The sequence below is a fragment of the Muntiacus reevesi genome, chromosome 6 (genome assembly GCF_963930625.1).
Source record: "Muntiacus reevesi chromosome 6, mMunRee1.1, whole genome shotgun sequence".
Classification (NCBI taxonomy): Eukaryota; Metazoa; Chordata; class Mammalia; order Artiodactyla; family Cervidae; genus Muntiacus; species Muntiacus reevesi.
This window is the reverse complement of record NC_089254.1, coordinates 81,014,789-81,041,430: the sequence shown is the minus strand read 5'-3', so window position 1 is coordinate 81,041,430 and position 26,642 is coordinate 81,014,789. Positions and strand designations below refer to the sequence as shown.

The 26,642-nt window shown below is 37.5% G+C and overlaps 1 protein-coding gene across 3 annotated transcripts in view; it reads right to left on the bottom strand.

Annotated features, from left to right (window-relative positions):
• CPED1 (cadherin like and PC-esterase domain containing 1) overlaps positions 1 to 26,642 on the bottom strand; it is a 320,654-nt gene that overhangs the window by 238,534 nt on the left and 55,478 nt on the right. For all 3 annotated transcript variants that reach the window (XM_065938748.1, XM_065938750.1, XM_065938749.1), the window contains exons 3-4: positions 20,618 to 20,724; positions 5,306 to 5,381 (exon numbers count right to left, since the gene is read on the bottom strand). In XM_065938748.1, coding sequence (XP_065794820.1) covers positions 5,306 to 5,381; positions 20,618 to 20,724 — 183 coding nt within the window. The remainder of the gene's footprint in view (positions 1 to 5,305; positions 5,382 to 20,617; positions 20,725 to 26,642) is intronic.

Here is a 26,642-nt window from a genome sequence, read left to right as displayed (position 1 = left end):
AGGAAGGAGCTTAGAGAAGTGTGAGGACACAAATGTGGGACAAGAAGGACCAGACTACCGGATGGGTCCGAATGTTAGCAGTAACTGAATTCCACAGGTCTGAGAAACATGGGGGAGCTTTATGTGTCCCACATTGCCCCTCTGTCAAGGTATATCTTGGCAATGTCACACGGTACTGCCTTGCACCTTCCTATGTCTTCAACTCCTCTTCTCTTCTTGAAGCACAAATGACTTATATTAATGAGTTTATAAATTTAATGACAAGCCAAATATTGAAAATGTGCAGGTCATTTGGTATTGCAAGCTTCTGAATTGTTATGAGCTTCTTATGTCACATACTAGACTCTCATAAACACTTGGGTATGTGACTTCTGGTCTCAATTAAAAAAAAAAAAATCTAGCCCTGGCTCAAGTCAGAGCATAAGAGCTAGTTACTTGGGCCTTGCTGTTTAGTCCCTAAATCTGTCTTATTTCTGAAAGAAATGGGGGGAAAAGATCACTCTGGTTAGTGTTTATAATGAACTGGATTATTCAGAAGCAAGAAAAGAAATGGGAAGGGTATGAGAGCACGTTGACCTGGACAAGACTGGTCATGGAAGAGATGGAGGAAAGTAAATGGATTCAGTAAGTTTTGGGAGTGAACGGCTTGCTGGTAAACTGAATAGGAATTTGAATGCACTTCCAGAAATTCTACCAATTAGAAATTCATTGGGTTTGCAAACTTCTTTTATAAAAATGCAAATGCATGTAAGAGGCTTATGACTGGGGTGAGGGTATAATTTAGTTTGAATTAGTTCCATCAGCTTACTTTATTCTATCACCTAGCTGAAGTCAGTCATACTAAAGAGGTGAGGGTTTTACTTGGGGAAAGAATGTTTTGCACAAAGAATATAATCGTGTGTGGGACAGAAGTGGAAAGGCAGAAGCATGAAGGCACATTCAGAGGACACACGGAGGGGTGTCAGCATTTGAGAGCATGGAGAATAAGCAAACTCTGGTCTTCTCTGAAAGTCTACCTGATTGCCTCATAGAGCTGTGTCCCCAATTTTCTTTAATACTGGGAACCTTATTACTCACATTCTTGTTTGAAGGAGAACATTACTATAAAGGAAAGGAAGAAATGAAATCAATAAAAATTCTCAAACGGTATTAAGCATTGATAATTTCCATGTTGCTTTGTTTAAATTCAAGCTAGTCTACTTGATTCCCTGACAATATTTCACTGGTATCATATGATAGACAGAAATTTTTAGACCTAGAATTTTAAAAATGATCACCAATTTCATGTGAGATAAATAACTAATATTGGTTGATATTTTAAAATAAGTTCAATTATGTTATTAAAGGATATATTTTATATTTGGTAGTAAATATCTATATTTTTTAAAAGTCCAGGTTTGTTGACATACAACAAAAGAGGTAAATTCTGTTTTATCATTTTCCTTTTCCTTTTCTTTTTTTTGTATATTCACATGCTACTGAAAAGATGAGGCCAGAGATCTTAAAATGTTCAAAATGCTATCTTTGAGTACAAGTTTGGGTACATTTCAAATTTCACATGAAAGCTAGTACTCAGAACTAAGATAAAATTGGAAAGAATGAGTAATAGCCAAAACTTTGGCACACTACTAACCAAGGCTTCTTGGATGGCATAAGAGAGAACAAAAACAACTGACAACTCAAATAAAACAGTTTCTCTGGTGTTTTGTTTTATACTTATATTTCAAATATAGAAAATAACTCTTTTTATTAAAAAAAAACTTAATAAAAAGCAATTTCCCAGGTGGTGTGCAGTGGTAAAGAATCCACCTGTCAATGTAGGAGATGCAAGAGACATGGGTTTGATCCCTGGGTTGGGAAGATTCCTTAGAGTAGGAAATGGCAACCCACTCCAGCATTCTTGTCTGGAAAATTCCATGGACAGAGGAGTCTGGAAGTCTATGATCCATGGGGTCACAAAGAGTCAGACATGACTGAGCACGCATGCACAATAAAAAGCAACAAAAGTCATTAGTAAAAAATTTGGGCCAATGAAAAATTATGAAGCATTTGTCTTCGAACACAAACACATTAAATGGCAAGATAAAAATAAACCTTTGGGCTAGCCAGTAAAAATCCCATGGATTTGTGCCTTTCCATGTGAGTCACAAGTCTAATAGCAGGTACCCTCTGTGCAGCTGGGACACGAAACAGACTGTGTTAGTCTTACAGGCCGTCTTTAAACTCTCCCCTACATCTGGCTCAGATTCTGTCCTGCCACACCTGCAAGGTCCCATTCAGATTCATCAGGATGATCAGCCCTGCCTTCATAGCATCTGTGTCCGTACCTACTGCTCAAGATAAAGCCTGGCACATCATGTCTGTATGGGAAAAAGGCAGAGAGGAATCATGGAATCTCAGAGTTATTAATAATTGCCAAATGTCTTATTTTTATAGATTAAAAAAAAAAAAAAAAACTGAAGTGCAACCAGGCTTCAAATCTTGCCCCAAATTATACATTGATTAAACTTCAGAACTTGAACCTGTCAGGTATTCTTTTCTGAAATCGTTATGAGATACTTCTTCATGTATTTTTCACTTTTTTGCATCATTTGCAAACAGGCACTAAGAATCTGTTCTGAACTATCTTTTCAAAGATATTTATGCAGCAGATAGCCTTGAAAGATACAGATGGTGTCTCTCTCCAGAGCAAAGAGAAGGTTTTGCCCAGTATAACAAAAATAATGGGTCTTTCTGGGGCAAAGGGCAGGCACACTCACGGACCTTATGACCATTCAAACTCTCTAAGCTAGGAGCTCTGCTCTGGAAATGCAAACCACTTAGTACACAAGTGTCACCACCTAGACCTCTTCACTTGCCCTGTAGGAGCTGAACCACTGCAAATGCTGATTATCTGTCTGCCTCTCTTGCTATAAATAATAAAGTCATTTGTCTCTGACCCAGGAGTCTCCTGTCTTCTGCCAGCTCCCATGAAACTGGCAGGCAGACTTGTGAACTTGGAAGGTGAATTCTAACTCTTCGCAGGTTTGGCAGAAACCTAAAATTGTAGTGATAATCAATCACATAAAGAGAAAAAATATTGAAAGGTCTGATGTTGGACTTTTCACATCTATGATGACCCAGTTACCACTTTGGAGCACTATATGTTAGGATATTAATAGTATGTATACAAATATGTATTAGTTGTCAAATAAAATTACATACACATAATTCTATGGATTGTATAGTCCATGGGGTCACAAAGAGTTGGACACGACTGAGCAACTTTCACTTTCACTTTCATAGACATACCTGTATACTTTATTTTTTTAAATTAAATCTGTGAAATGGGTCTCACTATCCTCACTTTATAGCTTAAAGAAAAAAAAAATCCAACAACAACTCAAATTTAACTCACACACCTTATAGGTGGCAGAGGTAAAAGTTTCTGGTTTCAAAATCTGTGTTTTGTCTGTCTCAAAATGGCATAGATCACTTTGGTTTTAAATAAAATGACTAAAGGATACAGTATTATGTTTAGTTTTACCATCTTTTTAATAGTACTTACTTTAAAAAATATTTTTAGAAAAAAAATATTTTTAGGTACAGGCATGATGCTATCTGATCTGTATCCAATATTAAATATTCAGTATTCACAACAAATAATGTGTTTTTTAACCTTATTAATATTGATGTTATATTGTATACTGTATATTGATAGTCATTGTCTCCAACATAAGCTATTGTTTATAAAGCTTATACCAAAAAACAGTGCAGTAGACCTATTCCTTTAAAGCTACACATCTAAGAAAATTATCTTCAGCTATAAAAAGATAACATTACAGGAGAAATAATTCCATTAAAAAGGTTGTATATTCCATGAAATTACCTTGTTAGTCACAGAGATACATAGAAAATTACAAACTAGACAGAGTGAGGAAAGGAAGACATATGTCTAGAACTTATAGATGATCTTGAGAATAAGAAATGTTTAAAGCGAAGTAGGCTAAATTTTTTTTTAATCTTACAGAAGCAAAATGTAAACTTAGGTAAGAGTTGTTTGGGGAATTTTTTTGAAACTGATAATTCATATCTGGCTACAAACAGGCTTTCATTAACATGCTTCTATTCTGCTAACTCCAGTGCTTATCAGTCATTTTGAAATGCAAACAGCAACAAAGGAAAACATACTTTAAAAGTATGTAGGTTCTGTCCAAAATGTAAACAAATGTTTTAAAAATTGACTTAATTAAAGGATTTCTATATACATATTAATAATGTACTGATGGGAGTAATCAGTTTACTTGAATCTCACAAAAATATTTTTTATAAAATAATACCCACTAAAGTTTACATAAACAAAGAGATCATGGAGTCAGTTACAAGAGTCATATAAAATGATACCTGCATAACCAAGTTTATATATAGATTATTTATTTTAAACAAGTACCTTAAGTTGAAAGTTTAATTGCTAATTTGTGACTATTTTAATCTTTGGTAAATGACAATAGAAGACAGTAGTCTTTATAGAGGGACATATCAACGTGGTTCGTGCTTACTGTAGAAGCAGAAACCCCATGGAAAAGCTGATGGGTTAAGATACCAGTTTTCTGATTCAATTCAGACACAAATTAATTTTTAAAACATAAATAAAACTCTGTGGATTTAAATTTTAATGACATAGTGTAATATTTTCAAGTGACAAACATTAAGTGTGTTTTAAACGAGAAATCTGAGGAACTCTTTCATTGATGAGTTTTCAAGTCGGCTACAACGACATCAATGAAGACTCATGCAACCTGATGTTTTCTTTCCACTCTGGGACTCTATGAGGAGGCGAGATGGTAATTTCTGTCCCAAATTTCTAAAGTTGTCGAGACAAATTGAGAGACCTCCAGGAAGCAGAAAGAAATTTGTTAAGATTGGAATCACTTAAAGAAATATATTTTTTAAAAATCTCAAGTTTTATATAATTAAGAAGCACTACAATAATTGCTTTTATTTTTATTTATGTATTTATTTTTTAATAATTGCTTTTAAAATGAAGCAAAAATTATTTTGATGACAAATACACAGGAAGAAAAAGAATATTCATCTAGAAATTTAGAAGGCAAAACTAAGAGAAAGAATTTCAACGTTTTGTGTTATTCCTTATTATCAAGTTCTCTCTCTTTGGCAAAACCTTGTGAATTCTAGAAGATTTGTGAAGGTGGAATTGATGAACAAAGGAGCTTAGTATGCTGATCGAGGGCTCCTTGGTTGGTGTCTGCTGAGGAAGCCTATACATCTCACAGATTTATGCGTAAGGAAACAAATGAAAGATTACCTGGAAATCTTTTAATGAGTTGACATAATCCTTCCTTTCTGCAAAGCTGATGCTGTATTTCTGGTAATATGTTTACCTGAAAGGAAGGGGAAAAGTTCTAATGAGTTAAGCATTCATAAACACTAAAGCAAAGAAAACATTAACAGCCCACAAGGTACATGTATGAAGCATTGCCTCCACCGTTCACTCCCTATCTTCAAATCTCTGTAAGTCAACATTCAAATGCAAAATAATAGAGCGGTTTATTTGCTAATAAAAGATAACAACTGCCCTTGGGAATTTTCAAAATATTTGGGAACATTTTTTAAAACACAGACACACTTCAAAGTCATGATATTGAATCACAGACATCTAGTGCTACTGCTTAACCTGTTAGCGTTTATCGTTTTCACTCATGCTAAGTTGCTTAGTCCTGTCCGACTCTTTGCAACCCCATGGACTGTAGCCCGCCAGGCTCCTCTGTCCAAAGGATTCTCCAGATAAAAATACTGGAGTGGGTTGCTATGCCCTCCTACAGGGGAATCTTCCCACCCCAGGGATCAGACCCACATCTCTTATGTCTCCTCCATTAGTAGATGGGTTGCTTACCACTAGCACTACCTAGGAAGACCTTTTCATTTCATGTTACATCTGTGCTCAGGTGTGTCCTACTCTTTGCGACCCCATGAACTGGTAGCTCCTCATCCATGGGATTTTACAGGCAAGAATACTGGAACTGGTTGCCATTTTCTTCTCCAGGGGATCTTCCTCACCCAGGGATGGAACCCATGTCTCCTGTACTGCCGGCAGATTCTTTACCATTGCACCACTTTTCACATCATACTGAAAGGTATTTATTGCTTCAAGTATAAAATCCAGTCACTACAAAACTCTGTTTTAACAAAAACTTGCTCTTGGGAAGCTTTATAAGTGTAGTCATAAATCCAAACACATATTTTAATTTATAAAGAAAAAATACAAACAAACAATTCTTCTCTTTGGAATTTACAGATTAACTAGCTATTCTCAACTGAATCCCCCAAAGAACACCCAATATGGTAACACCTCATTAAAACCAACAGAAAGATTCAGTATAAATTAGCTTGAAAATCAGGTTCATTTTTGACCAACTATTGATTACTTTCAAATTAATTCAGCCCATCCTAAGAGTGTACGGTATTAAGAGTTTCTTTCAGACCTGCTGACCTGACTGGATAAAAAGAATTCAGTTGCAGCTGGAGAAAAGAGAAAGAATCAAAATCATGGGTTTTAGTCCCTTTTCGGGTGGGTAACACAGTCAGAACCTTGAGCATATCACCTTACTTCTCTTTTTCAATTTCTCCGTTTGAAAAAATAGAGCCTTGGGTCTCTAAATACCACTTCTGCTCTAAGCTTTGATCAATTCAACAATTCAACCACAAGTTGTAGTTCTTAAAAAATGATTCATTTAAAGTGCTTTGAAACAATTCATCGATTAAAAGTTTTCTAATCCTTGCAATCTTGTTAACTCTATCCGTTTATTCAGCAAACTGTAAACTTTAACTCAGGTCAGGCATAAATTTTTTAATGCTCTGCTTTTTTTTTTTCAATGATTGAGTATTTTTTATTCCTCTATAACTTTTAATGCAGAAAATCTCTTCTATAAAAAAACAAAAATTAATTTCTCCTAATAAAACCATTTCTAATATAGTCTCATTTTAATTTCTGAGTGTACATAAAAATAATGTAGCTGACTCATTTGAAAAGACCCGATGCTGGGAAAGATTGAGGGCAGGAGGATAAGGGGACGACAGAGGATGAGATGGTTGGATGGCATCATTGACATAATGGACATGGGTTTGGGTGGACTCCAGGAGTTGGTGATGGATGAGGCCTGGCGTGCTGTGGTTCATGGGGTCACAAAGAGTCGGACATGACTGAGCGACTGAACTGAACTGAACTGAATTCATATGTATGTAAACTTTCCTATTCAAGTTAGTCTATACAAAAGACATGTCTTCCCAGGTAGTGCTAGTGGTAAAGAACCTGCCTACTAATGCAGGAGACATGACATGCAGGTTCGATCCTTGGGTTGGGAAGATTTCCTGGAGGAGGAAATGGCACACACTCCAGTATTCTTGCCTGGAGAATCCCATGGGCAGCAAACTTGCCGGGCTACATTCCATAGGGTCGCAAAGAGTCAGACACGACTGAAGCAACTTAGTATGTGCATGCAAAAGACAAATAACGTATGACTCAATCCAGTTACTGAATCTCTACATTTGCAAGGTTTTGTGTTATGAATGATATTTTATTTTATTTTTAATTCTTTTTTAAATTTTTTCCCATTTGGGTTATTACAGAATATTGAGCAGAGTTCCCTGTGCTATATAGTAGGTCCTTGGTTATTTGTTTTAAACAGATATTGGTTATCTGTTTTAAACATAGACATGTATACATGGGGTTTCCCAGGTGGTACTAGTGGTAAAGAGCCCGCCTGACCATGCAGGAGACATAAGAGACGTGGGTTCAATCCCTGGGTTGGGAAGATTCCCTAGAGAAGGAAACGGCAACCCACTCCAGTATTCCTGCCAGGAGAATCCCATGGACAGTGGAGCCTGGCGGGCTACAGTCCATGGGGACACAAAGAGCTGGACACAACTGAAGTGACTTAGCATGCATGTACATGTCAATCCCCCAAACTCCCAGTCTATCCCTCCCCTTCCCAACCTTCCTCTCTGGTCACCATAATTCAATCTCTAAGTCTGTGAATTTGTTTCTGTTTTGTAGATGAGTTCATTTGTATCTTTAAAAAAATGATGTCATATGATACTTGTCTTTGTCTGACTGCTTCACTTAGTACGATCATCTCCAGGTTGACCATCCTCATTGCTGCAAATAGCATTATTTCAATCTTTTTAATGGCCAACTAATATTCCATTGCATGTATGTACCACATCTACACTGTACTAAAGCCCAGGTTTCAGCAGAACCCATTCTTGGGAATATAAGAATTGAGAAAAGTGGATAGATTTTAGGAAGTCTACATTTCTCAAATTCAAAAGTGATCACTGTTAGAGTCTAAATGTAGGAAAAGAAGAAGGACTTTCACAAAACCCTAAAGTTTTCAAATCAGAATTCCTAAGAGAGGCTGGAGGGAGGGGACAGAGTATTGCAAAGATCTGGGGAGTCCACCATAGAGGTTTACTGGTTTTATGCTGTTATTGTTACCACACAAAACACACTTCTAAATTCGATTGTGAAAAGATTTAAAAGCCCATATACTTGAACAATTTTCCTCCACTTAAGGTAAAAAAAAATCACTCAGTTGCTACTGACTAAATAGAATCTGTAAGGACAGAAGGGCCAAGAAAGAGAAGCAGCATTAGCTAAAAAGCAGGAAAGGCTGTGTACAGACACAGGTCCCTATTTAAAACCTCCACCCACTTCTTGAAGGGCTCAGAGAAAATGTGCTACTGTTGCAGATGTTTACAACATCCTTGTTGTGCCATCCTGACTTCTATAAACAGAAAGGAATTGCAGAGCCCTGGTAAAACGAAATACAGGAACTGAACTAATGAGCCAGAAAAATGTGTGTAGATGCTGCAAAGACAGAGTATAGCTTACACAGATTTCAGAAACAAAGGGTAGTTTCTGTGTCTTATCAGAGACATGCTCCTGCCAATGCAGGAGACATGGGAGACCCAGGTTTGATCCCTGGGTCGTGAAGATCCCCTGGAGAAGAAAATGCCAACCCAGTCTAGCATTCTTGCCTGGAAAATCTCATGGACAGAGGAGCTTGGTGGGCTACAGTCTATGCGGTGGGAAAGAGTTGGCCATAACTGAGTGACTGAGCTCAAGTAGGATCAGAGAGATGACTTTTCACATGAAATCTTGTGTCAGGATGATGAACTGACTGAGCGTCAACAAAACACTTGCTTCAGAAAGCCAGAGCCAAGCCAAGGGAAGCACTTGCTCTCACGTTCGCATCTCCTACCCAATGACATGCTCCCCCTGCTCTTTGCTCCAAAGCACACCTTTGGAATTAATAGAGTCAAAGCAGATGACATGACCCAGGCAACACGTGACACCAGAAGTATCATCTCCATTCTACTCTGGAATCGAGCACCAAACTAAGCAGTTAAACTACATAAACACAAAGAAGTAAACACACATGACACTATGGGTCTTAACTGCTGTGGTAAATCAACTTTATTACACATATTTTAACTTTGTATTAGTTAAACCTAATAATGTTCTTCCATATCCTAGTGCTTTTTATTCTTATTTTTACATACATCATAAAATATGTAAGATTTGCTTCATTATCAAGTGGGACATAATCAGAGAAGTTTTCATTGGGATTAGCCGACTTGTATACAATGAGCTTCTCTGGCTTAATACTGCAATAATTATTTTCAATAGAATTTATTTTGAGCAGGACAATTTTAAGGGCAAGGCAACCACTGAAGAGAAGGTACAGAGATTTCCCATATGCCCAGCACCCCCACGCACACACAGCCTCCCCCATCATCAGCATCTCCCCCAGAGAGAGAGGTTACAACCAATGAACATGGACACATCATGACCAACCGAAGAGTCACTTCTGATACATACTGATCTTGTATTGGGTTTGCATGCTTTATGTATACATGTGTATATGTGTGCGTGTACATGTTATAGAGACTGCTGCTTTTCCTGGCACAAAAGCTTCTGTATCTTTGAAAGGATTTGAATATATATGAAACAAATGACAATAACATTTGAGCCATAGAATATTTCTGAGATCAAACTGAGAGAAAGGAAATGTATTTAAAAATATTTCAATCCCAATGTGTCTTCTACAAACCTAATCTGTGGGAATCTGCCATTTAAATTGTTTCCATTACATACTGTCAGAAGCAGAAGTAAAAAATCATTCTTATTTTGAGATATATTTAATTAATAAGAGCAACAGTAGAATATTAATTATAAACATTCAGAAAAGGTTTATTTAAAAAAAAAACTAAAGCCACAGTAATACCATTAATTCATAAGGAAAGCAGACATTTGAATTTGGGCTATTTACATGAAGTGTAAAAAAGCACTCAGGGAAAATTTTTCTTCTGGTTTCTTATGAACATTGAGAGTGAATCACATGTCATGTTGTATCTTAGGAAACTGTTCTTTTTCTTCATTAGATCTGTATAGATGTTCACATCTTTTATTTTATAAAAATCAGACCTTCTCTGAAAGTTGTTTGGTATTATCCATAAGGAAGAGAATTAATGACAAGAAGGGAACTAGCTAATCAAAGAAAAAAAGTCTTGTTATCATCCACGTTTCTCACATGCGATGATCACTCCATCATATTTACATGAAAATGTCCTGACAAGCTTTAAAATAAGAGGCTTTGCAGTAGTTCTCAGTGCTCCAAGGACTAAACACAGCATCCCAGATTCAAGGACTGCTAACTCTACAAACATTCAGAGTTAGAAATGAGTCTCCCTGCTCTTAAAACCCTACAACATGCTAGAGGTGTGACAGAGCCCCACTTAACTTAGTATTATCCCAAAGAGGGGACCTCGCTTCACTTTTAGCATCACATGAACCACCAATACAGTTTTAAGTTCCTTTTAGTCTCTTTCTGGCTAGAGAAACTCCTGGTCATTCATCACCTATAACAGATCTTAAGATAATTTTCATTAAGCACTTAAATTCCAAAGTTCTGAAGTGGTGAGTAATTCTAACATGAGCCAGTGACCTTCATTCTAAGGTCACTGACAATCCTAACACACACCAAACAAATCTGAAGCAACTTCTGTTTTGACTATTTATGTTTACATAAATAAGTCATGATTCACAAAACTCCAAATTATTCATGCTCCAAAGTGACAGTTATCTAACATGTACCATTTAGAATTTATGTATTCTTTAAGAATATTGATTAGACTAGGGTTTAAATACAGTGGCTAAATATTTATTTAGAAAGGTTCTACCATGATATGGTTAAGAACACAGAATTTAAAGTAAGACTGCAAGAGTTTGAATCCTAGGTGCTTCATTTATTAGGAAGGAAGATTTAAGCAGTTTTCTTAACTTCTCTGTGCTTTGGTCTCTTCATATATAAAGAATGGATTGAAATAAATACCGTAAGCACTTAGAGTGGTACTTGGTATGAGGCTGCGTCAAGAGACTGCAGTGTAGGAGTAGAGAGAGGGAGAATACTTCCTTATCTTTCTGGCTTCCCTCTCTAGGGCTATGATTTGGTGATGGTTCTGTTGCAGGAAGGGGGACCCCTTCCAGGGCCCGAAACTGGGCTCTTGTCTAACACTCGGAAATGAATTGTCCGAGGAGACACATGTTGACAAAGCAAGAGATTTTATTGGGAAAGGGCACCCGGGTGGAGAGCAGGAGGGTAAGGGAACCCAGGAGAACTGCTCTGCCGCGTGGCTCGCAGTCTTGGGTTTTATGGTGATGGGATTTGTTTCCGGGTAGTCTTTGGCCAATCATTTTAGTTCAGAGTCTTTCCTGGTGGCGCACGCATTGCTCAGCCAAGGTGGATGCTAGCAAGAGGGATTCTGGGAAGTGGACGGACAGGTAGTGTCTTTTTTTAATCTTTCTTGAACTCTTCCGGCTGGTGGTGGCTTATTAGTTCCGTATTCTTTATCAGGATCTCCTGTCATAAAACAACTCATGCAAATGGTTACTATGGTGCCTGGCCAGGGTGGGCGGTTTCAGTCAGTGTGCTTCCCCTAACAACTCCCCCCTGAGAGACTTCACACTCAAGATGTTTCTTGGGAATTGGGGCGAAGGTCTCTTTTTTTTGTAACTTCTTCCTGCTGTGCCTGGGCGTAGGCCTGCCTAGTAGAGTAGAAGTCTCTCTCTACCTGATCTAAGTTGGGGTGTTTTATATCTGAAACCAGCTTTCACTCTTGTAATAACAGTGACTGAGTTTGAAACTGTCAGCGCCTCTCAGAGGTAAAATAGACAGGGGCCAAACAGGAGACCTAACAGGATGGTCATCACTGGTCCCCAGAAACAGGAGGCACCGCTGGGATGATTGGCGGGTGGTCAAGCAACAGAGCTGTGTTCTAAGAATCTTATGTTTAGTCTGAAGTTACCATCTTTTACCTGGGTGGGGGCTCTAGTTCTGTAGAAGAACTCAAAAGACATTGTTATGCATATATTTTTTTTGAGTCGGAACCAGGACCCGTCTCAAGGCTGTACCACCGTTTGATTGTTTCCCCTCTGTTTTTGTATTTTTTTTTTTTTTTCTGATTGGTAATTGTTTGAATCTACCCTTTGGAACTCAGGGAAGGTCAAGGAGGCTGAATAAAGCCTATATTTTACAGTTCAGTAGATCTGTACTCCAGAGTCGCCACCCCGCGGAGTCCTGTTTAGTTTTATTTAGGGAACAGGGCAACTATGACTGTGATAACTTTTTGTCAAAATGGGGCACAGGACCGCCTCAGCTTGGAGAAGAGACACTGAATTGGAAGTATTCCTGAGTTCCAAGTCCTAGATTTGAGCCTTGTATGATTAAAATCTCAATCTCTTGGTCTGCCATTTTGTTGTAACATACCCAGTTAGTAGTAGCTGGAGAAGGGATAACTGGAGTTTTAATAGACAAAGTAAATTTTTTTTTTTTAGGAGAATAGGCCTGAAATCCAGTCTGGACCTGGCACTTCAGGGAGACTTGTAGCCAGGTGGCCAGTTGCCTAGTTTTATAAAAAGTAAGGTAGAAGTTACTAGCTTCCAGCAGACACTTTTGAGAATGGTAGCATCTAAGCCTGACACGACTCAGAAAACTCCAGTGTTTAGCAATACAATGTCTAATCTGAAATTACACCCATAGCAACACCTGGTTATTTTTTAGGATGTCTGAACCATAGCTGAGTACTCTATTTTGACTTTTAATTTAAAAATTTTTTCTTTAATAGCCAAAGCAGATGGCACCATTAATGATGTCAGTGTTTCTCTAGGTATGAGAAGATGTAAGAATTGGGACTCATAAAATCTCTTGAAAAGATCTAACTATCTGAAGGCCTGTTCTGCCAGTTTTTCCCAGAGCACGGAGCGCCTCATTTCTGATCTTTACCCTGAACTCCTTTCAGGGCCGTTGAAAGTCAGCAGTTGCAGTGGCCATGATATAATCACTGTAGATGTAGATGGCAAGTGTCAATCTTCAGTTGGCAAAGCCCCTTTTTGCTCACAAACTTGACAATGACTTTGAGGGGGGCATTTCATGACCATTTTATCCCATGGTGCTCAGAATGTCCATTTTCAGGTTTGGCAAAGATTTTGTCGACCAGCCTCTCAATGTGCTGTTACTGGATTAGGCCATAAAACAGTATCTAAAATTCTCTGGACCACCTGTCTTACTAGCCTCTGGTCCAGGAAAACATTTCTTCTTGTTGCTTTTTCTCATATCTAGAGTTACACTGTCATCATCATCGATTTTATAAGGAACTATATATTATTTTATCAGAGGCCTCAGTCACACATTTGGCAGTGTAAGAAACAGCAATTTTGTAAAACAGGTGAAATACAAAGAACATAGCCAGCAGTATTAGTAAAGTCACGAGTAAGACTTAAGAGCTTTTATTAGATGTAGCCCAGTATATCCCAGGTCGTCTGACTTAGTCTACTCTGTACGAATCTTTATCTTTCAGGGAAATTATACATTGGTGCCAATAGACAGGGGCCATCCTGTGTGCCATCTATAAGGCACACAGCCCAGTTTTCTAGTGTTACTAGACTGGTTATCTTTAGTATGATTTAATTGTTTTTAACACAGAGACTTTAAACCTAAATTACCATAGCTTAGTGTTATCTACATAAATCTATCTCATAATTGTGGGAGACTTTTTTCTTTTGCTGAAACTTTTTGTGTTGCTCTGATTGAGCTTGAGGAATAGAAAAAGGCTCAAATTTATGGCCAGAGTCAGAGTAGGCATTATTAATTGGCCCAGTGAAGGGATCCCGTCTGGTAGTATCATAGTAACCTGAATATGACTATAATTTTTTTAAGTAAATTTTCTCAGGGCCAATCAGTTAGAGTCTTGTAGTAGAGAAATTTATCAAGGTAACCCGGAGCTAGACACAGATAATTGGTCACAAACCCAACAATCGGATTGATTTTTAAAACTAGCATAGTATCAGGCCTGTGATAGAAAAGCATTTGATTTATATGCAAAAGTCTAAGAAGTCAAGAAAACATTATAAATGATCATATGAATCAGGTCCAGCATCTTGGACAAGCTGTCTACCTCTGATGTTGTTGTCTTCTCATCCTGGTGTACTGTAGTTTTTCTTGTTTGAACATCATTTTAAGGTGAGATCAGGTCAGCTGTCTTCTCTATAGATTAATCCAGTGTAGGGGCCTTTGGAAGTGGGAATTAATCTAAGAGTTAATTTTTTTTAGTTTTATTGTGCAAGAGTTAGTTAAGAGTACCTGATAAAAAGTCCTTTTATCCACGTTGGAGACAGTCTCTTAAATTATGTCTTTTTCCAGTCCTGGTTGCAGGTCATGAGGCATCCAATTTTTATCCAAAGATAGATTATTGAGGTAAGCTTCAGAAACAAACTTAGGGTGTTCTTTAAGAATTTAATTAAATTTTGCATTAATATCACATAACAGCAAAGAACTATCTAAGAAATGAGTCTTACTACATGCAGACCTCTATGAACAAACTGGGATTTAACATTTTTTGAAATATTTTTTTTTTCCAAAGTTACCCTCATTTTTATCAAATATAACCAAATTAAGGCTATTTTGTTTGCAAAATAGGTCTGTTCTCACTAATTTTGGTCTGATGATTTATATAACCATAATTGATTATAGACTTTTTATTTTGCTGAAACACCTATAGAATCTCAGACTGAACTTTTACTATAAAACAGGGCTGGGAAACTCACACCAAAGGCTTATCACAGATTTTGAATAACAAATCTAGGTGAACTCTTTTCTTTTTAAGGTCTCAAAAATTCCTTGAGATTTTTGTACCTGTTAGTGAGATAACCTTTTTAGCTCATTTGATAAACTTACTGGAAACTTAAGAGTTTCAAATTTTTGGAGGAGTCAGATAGAGAGAAAATATAATTGTTTTGTTTATAACGTAATTTTACCAAATTATTTTTATAATTAGTTTGAGAGGAATGTTTTCCTTACTCCCGGAAAACACAAGATTTAAACCTGTAATTTTTCAGATAGAAACCATAAAAATTATAAGCATATTCGCTGGTTCATTCAGTCCTTTGTTAACTTTTGTGAAGTCATCAGGTTTCTCATTAGAACACCAAGACATATCAAAATGTTAAGAACTCCATATAATTTTTAGGATATCTGTATTAGTAATTTTACCATACATTATAACATGAGCAGATTTTTTTGCTCATTTGATAATCTTTTTCATGTAATTTAACCAACCAAATAAACACAGTTTAATATCTCTCTTTGGGATGTTTCAGGGGCCCTCTGAAGCACCCCAAAGTTAGCTAGAGGTCAAAGGAACTTTAAAAGAATTCGATTTAGGAATTTTTATCGAAAAGATCAATTAAAAGCGTTTAGAACATTTGGTCAGATTTAGTCAATGTTGATGGCTGTATCATTTAACTTGTTGATATGTCACAATGGGCGTAAATACCAAGGCTCAAGGTCTAGTGAAAGTCAGCTCCGCCATCTTGGACCTAATTGGCTCTAAGCAGTTTTTTTACACCCATGTCATTCCTAACAAAATCTACTTATCTAACTAATTGTAATCTAATTTTAGAAAATCCTGATTATGCATAACTCTTTTTAGTATTTTTTTCATACTTTTTTACTGAAATCACTCTTCTTGCTTTCCTTTAGCAACCAAGAGCTAACTTTTATATTAGCATTTTATAGATTGATGAACATAAATACCAGTGATAAATTCTAAAACCCTTGCTTTTTTAAAACATTTTAGGATGGCATCAAACATTATTCATTTATGGTTTTAAATCTCTTTAGTTTTTCTGTAAAAGGAAGTCAGTGTTTAGTAGTAAATGTTTTAAAATCTTATTTTATTTGGAAATGACCTAATTATTTAATAGACTTCTAATACTTAGTTTAGTACAACCCTTAGAAATTTTAGTTACGCCAATCTGGGGAGACTATTGTAGACAGATATTCTTAAAGAATACAAACTCATATCTCATTTATATTTTTTAGAAGTTTTTTCACTCGAGGTAATTTCCTTGTTGACAAACTTGTAACAGATATAATATTTAACTTATATTAAACCTAGGTTTAATCTTTTTCTTGATGTTAATTACTCTAAGACATGTCTATATTAGATAGGTCAACAAACAAACATTAATATCAGATATTTAATACTGAATATTTCTCAGTTCACCTGAACCTGGAATTTATTGTTTAATTTAGAATTATTTGATTTGTAAGCGCTTACCTTTTTTTTTTTAAGCCAATTAAATAGAGCTCATTTACAAATTAACCTAAAAAATATTACCCAGAGACAAAAACATACTAAGACATATTTAGACAGACACACTGCAAGATCTAGCTTTATTTTTTAAGTTTGGTCATGAATTAGATATTACAATATAAAATTTAAATAACATTTTAAAAGGCTTTTTTTTTTTTCTCTCAGTCTCAGGAGTTAGAGATGGTCTAGATAAGTGTTCCTGAGAGCCCTGGTCTCAAGGCACAGGGAAAGAAAATCAAGTTTTAACAAAATGGCGGCAGGTCTAAATGGTGGCTAGACAAAGCAAAACGGCCGTCACAAATCACGACACAGAACAGAGTTAAAACGCACACATATAAACCTGGCAGTCCTCATCAGACACTCCCTTAAATATAAGAATGCAGTCTCTCAGAAAACCTTCTATAGAGACACAGAACTTGAGATGTCTTTAAAGATTTTAAAAGGAGGAAAGGAAGCCAGGTTGAAAGAAGGAGGAGGAGGAGGCGGGAAAGGGGGGCAAAAGGGGTGGCCTTACAGACGTCTCCTGCCACCTGCAGACACCCAGGCGTTACGGGACTTTTCCCTGGGCTTTCAGAGAAGGGAGGACTGGAACTCGGCCCTACCAGAAACAAGACCAGAATTCGAGTTCTCTGCCAAGAGGAGGTGATCAGTCTCCAATCCACAGCTCAGGCTGAGGCCCTTCGACCAGATTCCTGCGTCCAGGACCGGGGGACTAGAAAAACGGGAAGGATAGGAAGGGCTAAGGAGAGGAAAGAGAGAGGGAAGGGGAGGGAGGTCAATAAAATCTCTTGTTCCTTACCGGTCGGGGCACTCTGGCCAGTTGTCCGCGTCAGGAGGAGACCAGGGACAAAAGGGTCCCAGTCGCGGCCGCTGGGTCTGGTCCATTGGCAGGCAAGCTGGCCCCTGAGTACCCCGAGTGGTCAGGATGTCAGTCTCAGCGAAGAAGATGTCCCTTCGTGGTCGCCATTTGTTGCAGGAAGGGGGACCCCTTCCAGGGCCCGAAACTGGGCTCTTGTCTAACACTCGGAAATGAATTGTCCGAGGAGACACATGTTGACAAAGCAAGAGATTTTATTGGGAAAGGGCACCCGGGTGGAGAGCAGGAGGGTAAGGGAACCCAGGAGAACTGCTCTGCCGCGTGGCTCGCAGTCTTGGGTTTTATGGTGATGGGATTCGTTTCCGGGTAGTCTTTGGCCAATCATTTTAGTTCAGAGTCTTTCCTGGTGGCGCACGCATCGCTCAGCCAAGGTGGATGCTAGCAAGAGGGATTCTGGGAAGTGGACGGACAGGTAGTGTCTTCTTTCAATCTTTCCTGAACTCTTCCGGCTGGTGGTGGCTTATTAGTTCCGTATTCCTTATCAGGATCTCCTGTCATAAAACAACTCATGCAAATGGTTACTATGGTGCCTGGCCAGGGTGGGCGGTTTCAGTCAGTGTGCTTCCCCTAACAGTTCATTCTTCGACATATATAGCCCTTTCCCACTGATCTTTCTTTCTTGTCTCTGGCTCTTACTAGGTTCTGCTATATCATTTCTTCTACATACCCTTCTTCAGATCAAGGGTGGTAAAACCTTATGATGTAGCTGGTCGCTGAGTGCCTCTAAATCTTTTTGTTTCTCTTTTCCTGACAAAAGCTCTGTAAATAGCTCTTTCATTAGTTTTTCTTCAGTTAAATTCTTGAGTACGGCATTTGTTTCCTGCTGGGGGCTGACTGATATACACAGCAAATGTTGTCAACTTCATTCTGTAGCTAAAATGGGAAACTGCAAGATTTTAATGACAGGAGTAATCAGCTTAAGTCAGCAATTTTTATTTTTCCCTCTGATAACTGTGAGCAGTATGGATTTCAGGGGCAAAACATTCTTGCTTTGGAAAAATCAGTGAAGAGATTTGGGCAACTGTCCTGGTTACACATGGTGACTGTCTGATCAGAATAAAGGTAGTAAGTATGGAAAGTAGGTATGATATTTGAGAACTATTTAGAAGTTAAATTCCTTAGTATTCGTGATTGACAGAATGCAGATGACATGGGAGAAAAAGGGCTCAAAGGTGAAGGCTAATTTCTGTCTTGGGAAGTGACAGAGTGGTTAACCACACTTAGGACCCGCAGGGCGGTTTTGCAGAGCTTCCAAATGCTGGCACAGAAGTGAATTTACCAGAGACAACAATGAATCCATTTACTCTTCATTGAATCTGAGGTGTTTGTGCGACATTTAAGTGGAGATGTTCAGAGAGTAGTTATACAGGAAATCCTAAAGCCTGCGAAACTGCTTGGAACTTCAGATGTAGATTTGGGAGTCATCAATTACAAATGATAGTTGAAATTTTAGGGGTGGTATTGGGGAACAGAGGCATTTAAAGAATGGACAGACGAAAGGTGGCTCTGAAGAACACAGAAAGGATAGCCAAAGATGCAAAGATATACAAGAAAAAGCAAAAGAATGTGTTCCTCCAAGGGAGGGGTCAGAAGGAGGAAGGACTGATAACCACTGTCAATTGCAGAAATATCAAATGATCAGGGGAGCTACTATAGTACTCTTTTACTACTGAAAAACAACTATTGGCTTGGACATTTTTCTCATTGATTTGTTAAAGGTATCCTAAAAATGTAAATTTTCCAGCACAGTGACTAGCATATCGTAAGCCTTTTGTTAGTTTTTCTAAAAGTATTTATAAAAGATTATACACAGTAGTAAATATTGGATGTCAACTTTAAAAGCTAATTTAAAAACTATTAATTTTGTTGTGATTCAGCTTAAGTTTGAAAACATCAAAACAAGGAATTAGTAAATAAAATCTTAACTACTTGGATAAACAAGTGACCAGGGTAAGCAAAAATCCATAGGCTATTTATTTCTTAGGCCAAGTCTTGCATCCTACTGGGTAAAGCTGGATATTGATTGGTAGGAGTTGAAGTTGAAGGCATGCATGCGTCCTAAGTCACTTCAGCCGTATCTGACTCTTTGTGACCCCATGGACTGTAGCCTGTCAGGCTCCACTGTCTATGGGAGTTTCCAGGCAAGAATACTGGAGTGAGCTGCCATGCTGTCCTCCAGGATATCTTCCTGACCCAGGGATCAAACCCATGTCTCTTATATCTCCTGCACTGGCAAGCAGTACTACTAGTACCACCTGGGAAACCCCAAAATGGTGAAGTGTAGAAGGAATGGCCATTGAAACTTTCTTCAAAGATACAATGGCTCCAATGTTTCAAGACATTTTTTTCAACATTATGAACCAGGAAATATTGGTGTTAAAAACCATAGATCTATTACAGCACTATTTACAATAGCCAGAATATGAAAACAATCTAAATGTCCATCAACAAAGCAATGGAGAAAGATGTGGTGCATATATACAATGGACTATTACTCGGCCATTAAAAAGGAATGAAATTGTGTCATTTGTAGAGACATGGATGGACCTAAAGACTGCCATACACACTGAACTAAATCAGAAAGAGAAAAACAAATATTGGATATTAACACACATATGTGGAATCTAGGAAAATTGTATAGATGAATGTATTTGCCAAGCAGAAATAAAGACACAGATGTAGTGAACAAAAGGACAGATACCAAGGGGAAAGGGAGAGTGGGATGAGTTGGGAGTGACATAAATACACTATTGTGTGTAAAATAGATAACTACTAAACAGCACAGGGACCTCTGTGCAATGCTCTGTGGTGACCTAAACGGGAAGGGAATCAGAAACAGAAGGGATATATAGCGGACTCACTTTGCTGTACAGCAGAAATCTTAATACCACATTGTAAAGCAATTATACTGTGATAAATAATAAAAAGGAAAAGCATCTTAAAATAAGTAAATATGGTCATAGGAAACTCAAAAAAATACCTACAGGTCTGATAAAATCTGTTCACTTTTTGAAAAAGAATGTTTACCTTTTGATGTAAATTTAACTGGCACATTTCTTCCTTTGATATGCAGGGTTTTCCACCAGGGGTCCTAGAAGACAGGCAAATAAGCAGATCCCAAGAGTCCAAATCACCTAATAGCAAAAGAGTATGGAAAAACAAACACTTTATCAGATTTGTAAAGGCACCATTTATGTCTTCAGATTAAAGAATGTAAACACTAGTAACAATGATTCTGAATATACTTAAAAGACTGTATTCAAAGTAATTAAATTCAACTTTTCTAATTAAGCAGAACTTATACTTTCATATTGTATCTTAGGGAAAATCCAATGATCTGAAGTTATATCATGACATTCCTCTAAAAGACACAATTAGAATGTTTTGAGTCACTAATTTTATAAAGTCTCAATTGGAAACTGGAGAGAAAGAAGATTATAAAGTATTTTAAGAGATGAAGAAGTTGTAAATCAAATAACAAGATGCCAAAACACCAAATATTTTGTTCTGGGCCTCTGTATTACCATTAATTTTCAAAGATCTTAAAAATAAAAAAGATATTTTTTAAAAAGATTGTTTTCTACTTTAAAAAATTTTTATTTATTTGTTTATTTTATTTTTGGCTGTGCTGGGTCTTCACTGCTGTGTGAGCTTTTCTCTAGTTGCAGCAAGTGGGGGCTACTCTCTAGTTGAAGTGTGCAGGCTTCTCATTGCTGTGACTTCTCTTGTGGAGCACAGGCTCTGGGGCACGTGGGCATCAGTAGTTTCAGCACATGGGCTCAGCAGTTGTGGCTTCCAGGCTCTAGAACACAGGCTCAGCAGTTGTGGTTTATGAGCTTAGCTGCTCTGCAGCATGAGGAATCTTCCCAGAGCAGGGATTAAACCTATGTCTCCAGCACTGGCAAGCAGACAGAGTCTTTACCACTGAGTCACCAGGGAAGCCCCCAAAAATACTTTGATGAATTATTTTTGCAAAGAAAAACTTGGGCTAAGTAGGAAATAAAATTCAATGAAAAATTTAAGACAGGTTTTTTCAAAAACAGATTTATGTTCTAGTTATAGTCAGCAAAGCTGACTTTAAAATACGGAGTATAACATAGACTAAAGCAAATGATATTTTAGCTATTCCACCAAGAACAAAGTTCTTTGCCAGTAAATCATAGTTACTTGCCAAAATAATCTCTGCAGAATACATTCTTGCATAATGCTTAAACTTTTAAAAATTAATATTTATGTGGCTAGATGGGTTTATTTTCCCTTATTCTTTTTGATCTATTTACATAAATTTGTGTCAGAATACCCGTGCATATAATTGATGCTTAGAAATATTTGTTATATGAATGAATGAATAAGTAGCTAACGACAGAAGTAGTAAACACATTACTTCAGAGACAATATAGAAATATCTATCTAAAAAAAAAAAAAAAAAAACCCAGAGAGAGAACCTTAAGTAATACTCAAAAGAACTGATCTACTTGGGAAATTTCTCCATTTTAGATGGAAATTCAGTTGAGAAAAATGAGGCAATTTCTGTACACGTGGCATCTTTTGTTGATCAATCCTAAAATAAATGATCCTTCAAATAACATTTAGTATTTGTTAGTATTTATGCCAGACCTCACAAGTCACTTCCTGCATTATTAGTAGCTTCAAAAAGCTAGGAATTATTCAAGGCCATCTTTTAAAAATGTCCTAGAATTTCTCACTTGATAGCATAATGCTTTCAAAGAAGAGCCATACAGGGGTGGGGGGGAAGGTTGAAGAGGAAGAATGATCTATGATGATTAGAAATGAAATTTCACTGTTCACTACTCAAGTCCTTTTCCATTTGACAGGTCCTGTGTGGTCTGAGTTATTGGTCTACAATTGTCCTATTGCTAGACGGGAAGCCTCTCTGCCCAACCAAAGGATCCAGAAAATTGAACTCAAGTTAACATCTGAGCTTTCATCCTAGAGCTTCTCTGCTGGCTTGATGTATCTCAAGATGCTGGAAGATAGCACAGTAGTTCAACAGACCAAGAAGAAATGATGCTGGTGATGGGGAGCTGGGAGAAATCTCATCCAGTAATAGCTATCAGGCCTCCGATGTCAAGGGACTCCCCTGTTCCATGCATCCTCACTTTGAAGGAAACTACAAATAGATTCCCATAGTCAAAACCTAATACTCTATGATGATCTCAATACTTTATTTTAAATGTGCATCTAGCATTTTCAGCCAAAACCATTTAATATGGATTCAACAGGGAAAACACAGAGACTGTTTTCATTTGCTATTACTTCTAGCCCAAGAAACTAAAACACTAGAAGAAACCTGCTGTCATAATACACACAACTAAATATTTTTAGAAGATAAGGATATGCAGAGAGGGGAGAATTTCATATTATGGACTACACTGTTCAGGTGTTAAAATCAGAGTATGTTTTGTATTCCTCTAAGTCTGAAGCATGCCCCTCTTCACTACCCAAGGCATACACACAATTTCTAGAGTTGATAGAAATATATATTTAAGTCATAAATGTTTGAAACTGGAGACTCATTTAAATAATTCAAAGCGTTCAATTTACTAAGAACCTCCTCGGAGCCAAACACTGTACTAGAAATATGGAAGTCAATAGCAAAACAAAAGGGCAGACAGTCACTGCCCTTAGCAATCTGTAAGGGATCTAAACATCAAAAGGAATTTAGGCTAACTCATAAAGCATCACACAATTTCTTGACATTCATAATGCTACCCCTCATCTCTCAAAAATATTTAACTAATATTTTAAAATAAAAGTTAATATTTCAAAGCCATTTTATACTATATCAATTTCCTCTTAAAATGAAGGAAACTATAACTCAAAATTTTAAGTGATCTCTTCATATGGTTCTTGCCTAATTCTTGAAACCATGATCTGAAAAAATGCTGATTGTTTCCACTCAAAATGCCTATTGTTATTTTATTGTTACTCTACCTCTATTTCCTAGTTAAATTTTCTAGTTAAAGTAGACTTGTTCAACCGTCTCTTCATTTCTTACTCTCTTCAAGTCTACTCCTCTCCCTGACTCCCACAGTCCTTTTTTATTTTATTTATTTATTTATTTATTTTTTCATTTATTTGTATTAGTTGGAGGCTAATTACTTTACAATATTGCAGTGGGTTTTGTCATACATTGACATGAATCAGCCATGGAGTTACATGTATTCCCCATCCCGATCCCCCTTCCCACCTCCCCCTCCACCCGATTCCTCTGGGTCTTCCCAGTGCACCAGGCCCGAGCACTCGTCTCATGCATCCCACCTGGCAACAGCCCTTTTTTAAAGAAAAGGCATTATTTGTTTCCTGAGTGGTGCTATGTATTCAAGCTTTGTTTTAGAAAAATACCCCAAAGCCACGCTGAAATCTAGAAACTGGGCAGAGAGCAAATCACACTCAGTAGTGAAATAAGTCGCATTCAGAAGTCAGCCTTGGAGCATCTTGGATACCAATCTGAGCCCCAACAAGACCAGAAGCATGAGTGCTTAGTGGACAGTGCCTGCGTGGACAGCAGAGACTGCAGACGCACGGGGGGAGTACCAGCCGAACATGGGGTGTGTTTGGCCTGCGCCATGTTTGTTTTGGTTTTGGTTTTAATTTTAAGCACTTGCCAAAATGCAAATGTCAGCATGAGTCACATAAAAATCCAGATTTCAGCTTTCCCTTGAAAACTTAGAAGTTTTGGGTTCATATCCCACAAGGCAGCCACTGACAGTTGAGGGCAGCTTCCCACATTTTCTGTAGTTGACTACAGTGGTCCTGCCTGGTCCTACTTTTGCCTGGGCTTTTCGCCTTTAGTGGTAGCAAACAGTCCTTAGAACTGATTGGTATAAAACACTGGTGTGTCAGTTTTCCATGAATCGTTCTTTGAGAAAGTTGATGTTCCAGCTTTTAATGAATTAGGCTTGTTCATCAGTAAATGGGTTTTGTTGAGATGACTGTAGGCAAGTTCATATTTGCTCAGTTGGTCTTTAAAGGATGTCTAAACATACCCTTTGATTTCCATTTTTGGCCATGCTTTTCCACAAGGTTGAGTAAGGTCACTTTAATTCCAAAGACATTTGGTTGTTCATGCTAAAGCTGGCAAGGGCTTAAGTGCGGCCTCTTAGAGGCTTCTTTCTCTAAGAAGCCTGGAAAAAAAAATCAAGACTGCCCCAAAGCCATCTTTTTCCCATATGTCTTTTCAGTTGGACTGTTAAGTGGGCCAGGTCCCACTCCTAGGTGGACCTGCCTTCATTTCTTTCTTGTTCACAGTCTTTTTGGGTTCTCTCCACATTCAGTATGTCTCGAGCTGTTGCCACAGTTATAAGTGGCCCAAGACAGGCTCTTTCTAGACACTGAGGCAAGCATTTTTAGTGTTAGTCTTACTTGATGTGTTTCTTCTGCCCCCTGAAGGTTGACATTAGTTTAAGAGCTGAGAAGTCAGATTTGAATTGCTGCTGTATGCAGAAACTAACACAATGTTGAAAAGCAACTATACTCCAATAAAAAGTAATTTTAAAAAAGATCTGGATTGAGGAAAAAATGGGCAAAGCAGATCCTGGCCAATTTGGATGATGGCTTCTTAGGTTTTCCTGGCACACGGAAAGATGACCTTAATGTGACTCAGCTTAACCATATGCCAAGGCCACACCATAAATAAGGAAGAACAGCAATAGTAGTGGTAATGAATCAACAACAAATAGTCCTTGAGAACTTATAGCATACCAGGTACTGTTTCAAGTATTTGCATTAATTAATTTATTCTACACAATACCCTGATAGGTATATATTTTTTTCTTTTTTCAGCATAGAAAGCTTAAATAACTTGTCCAAGTTCAGCCATCTAGTTTAGGGTGGGAAGAGAATTTGCATATAGGAAGTCTAGTTTGTGATCATTACATCATTATTTGTTTGTTTGTGATCATTACATCATTATTGTTTGTGATCACTACATCATTATTGCTTCCAAAAAAAAAAAACTGGGAGGCAAGAAAGACACCTAGCTTTTGACTCCTTACATGTATTAACTTATGCAGAACTTCAAACAACACTATGGAGTAGAAGCAATTATTACATATACTTTACAAAAGAAGGAACAAAGAGGAACTATTTAGCTTTGGTATTTTCTCAGTTATTGGTATTTTTCATTTGGGATCATGGAGAGAAAAAAAAAGACCATAACAAGTATAACTCAGGTATTTCTTAGAACCTCACCCAGCAATAGCACCCTAACACATTATTAATGATATCATTGATAACTGAAGTAATAGAAATACTAATGTATAAAAGATCTCTCCCAACTGCAGATGGACTGGGGAATGATAAATATTAACTGGGTTTCCACCTACTTTTGAAAAGAAATCTCTAAAAGTTTCTCAGATGTTTTGATGGTTATAATAATTTCTTTCCCTTTTCTGTCACAAAGAAACCAGGGCAGGGCTAGCTCTGAGATCAGGCCAGCCAAGCCCTTAAATAGAGAGGTCACAGGACATGGTTCTAGGAAAACAGGATGTGGATGTTCATTCTCCATCTCAAAATTACAAAAACATGAAAGATCTACAGGATTCTTCCCCAAAACTATGCAACACTATTGTTCATTATCATGCCTCCACAGCATTGACTCTGGAAGCAATGAAACTCCACAGATAATTTTAGAAGGCGACATCAGGGTCCAGATGTATTAATTCAGACATAATATGGCGCTGATTGGGTTTTTACCCTTTTCTAAGTTGTTATCTGGAACAACCTAATGTCTCAATATAAAAATAAGAGCTATTTTTTAAAGTTTTTGTTCTCATTTTTGTTTTAATCAAGCATCTGCCCTAAGGAGTGAGGCTGCCTTTAGAATATTTCCAGTTTCTCACAGGCAGGCTGCCATGTAAAGCAAACAATCGTTTCCTGGCTCTCAAATGACCTCCTCATTGATAAAGTCTGCTGGATCAGTAATTCAATCCAGAGAACAACAGAGGGCTCCGAGATAGCATCATTCCAATAAGTGCTGTTTATTCTCAAGGAATGACAAGTCTACTTCTGCTTTATTTTTCTCCATAAC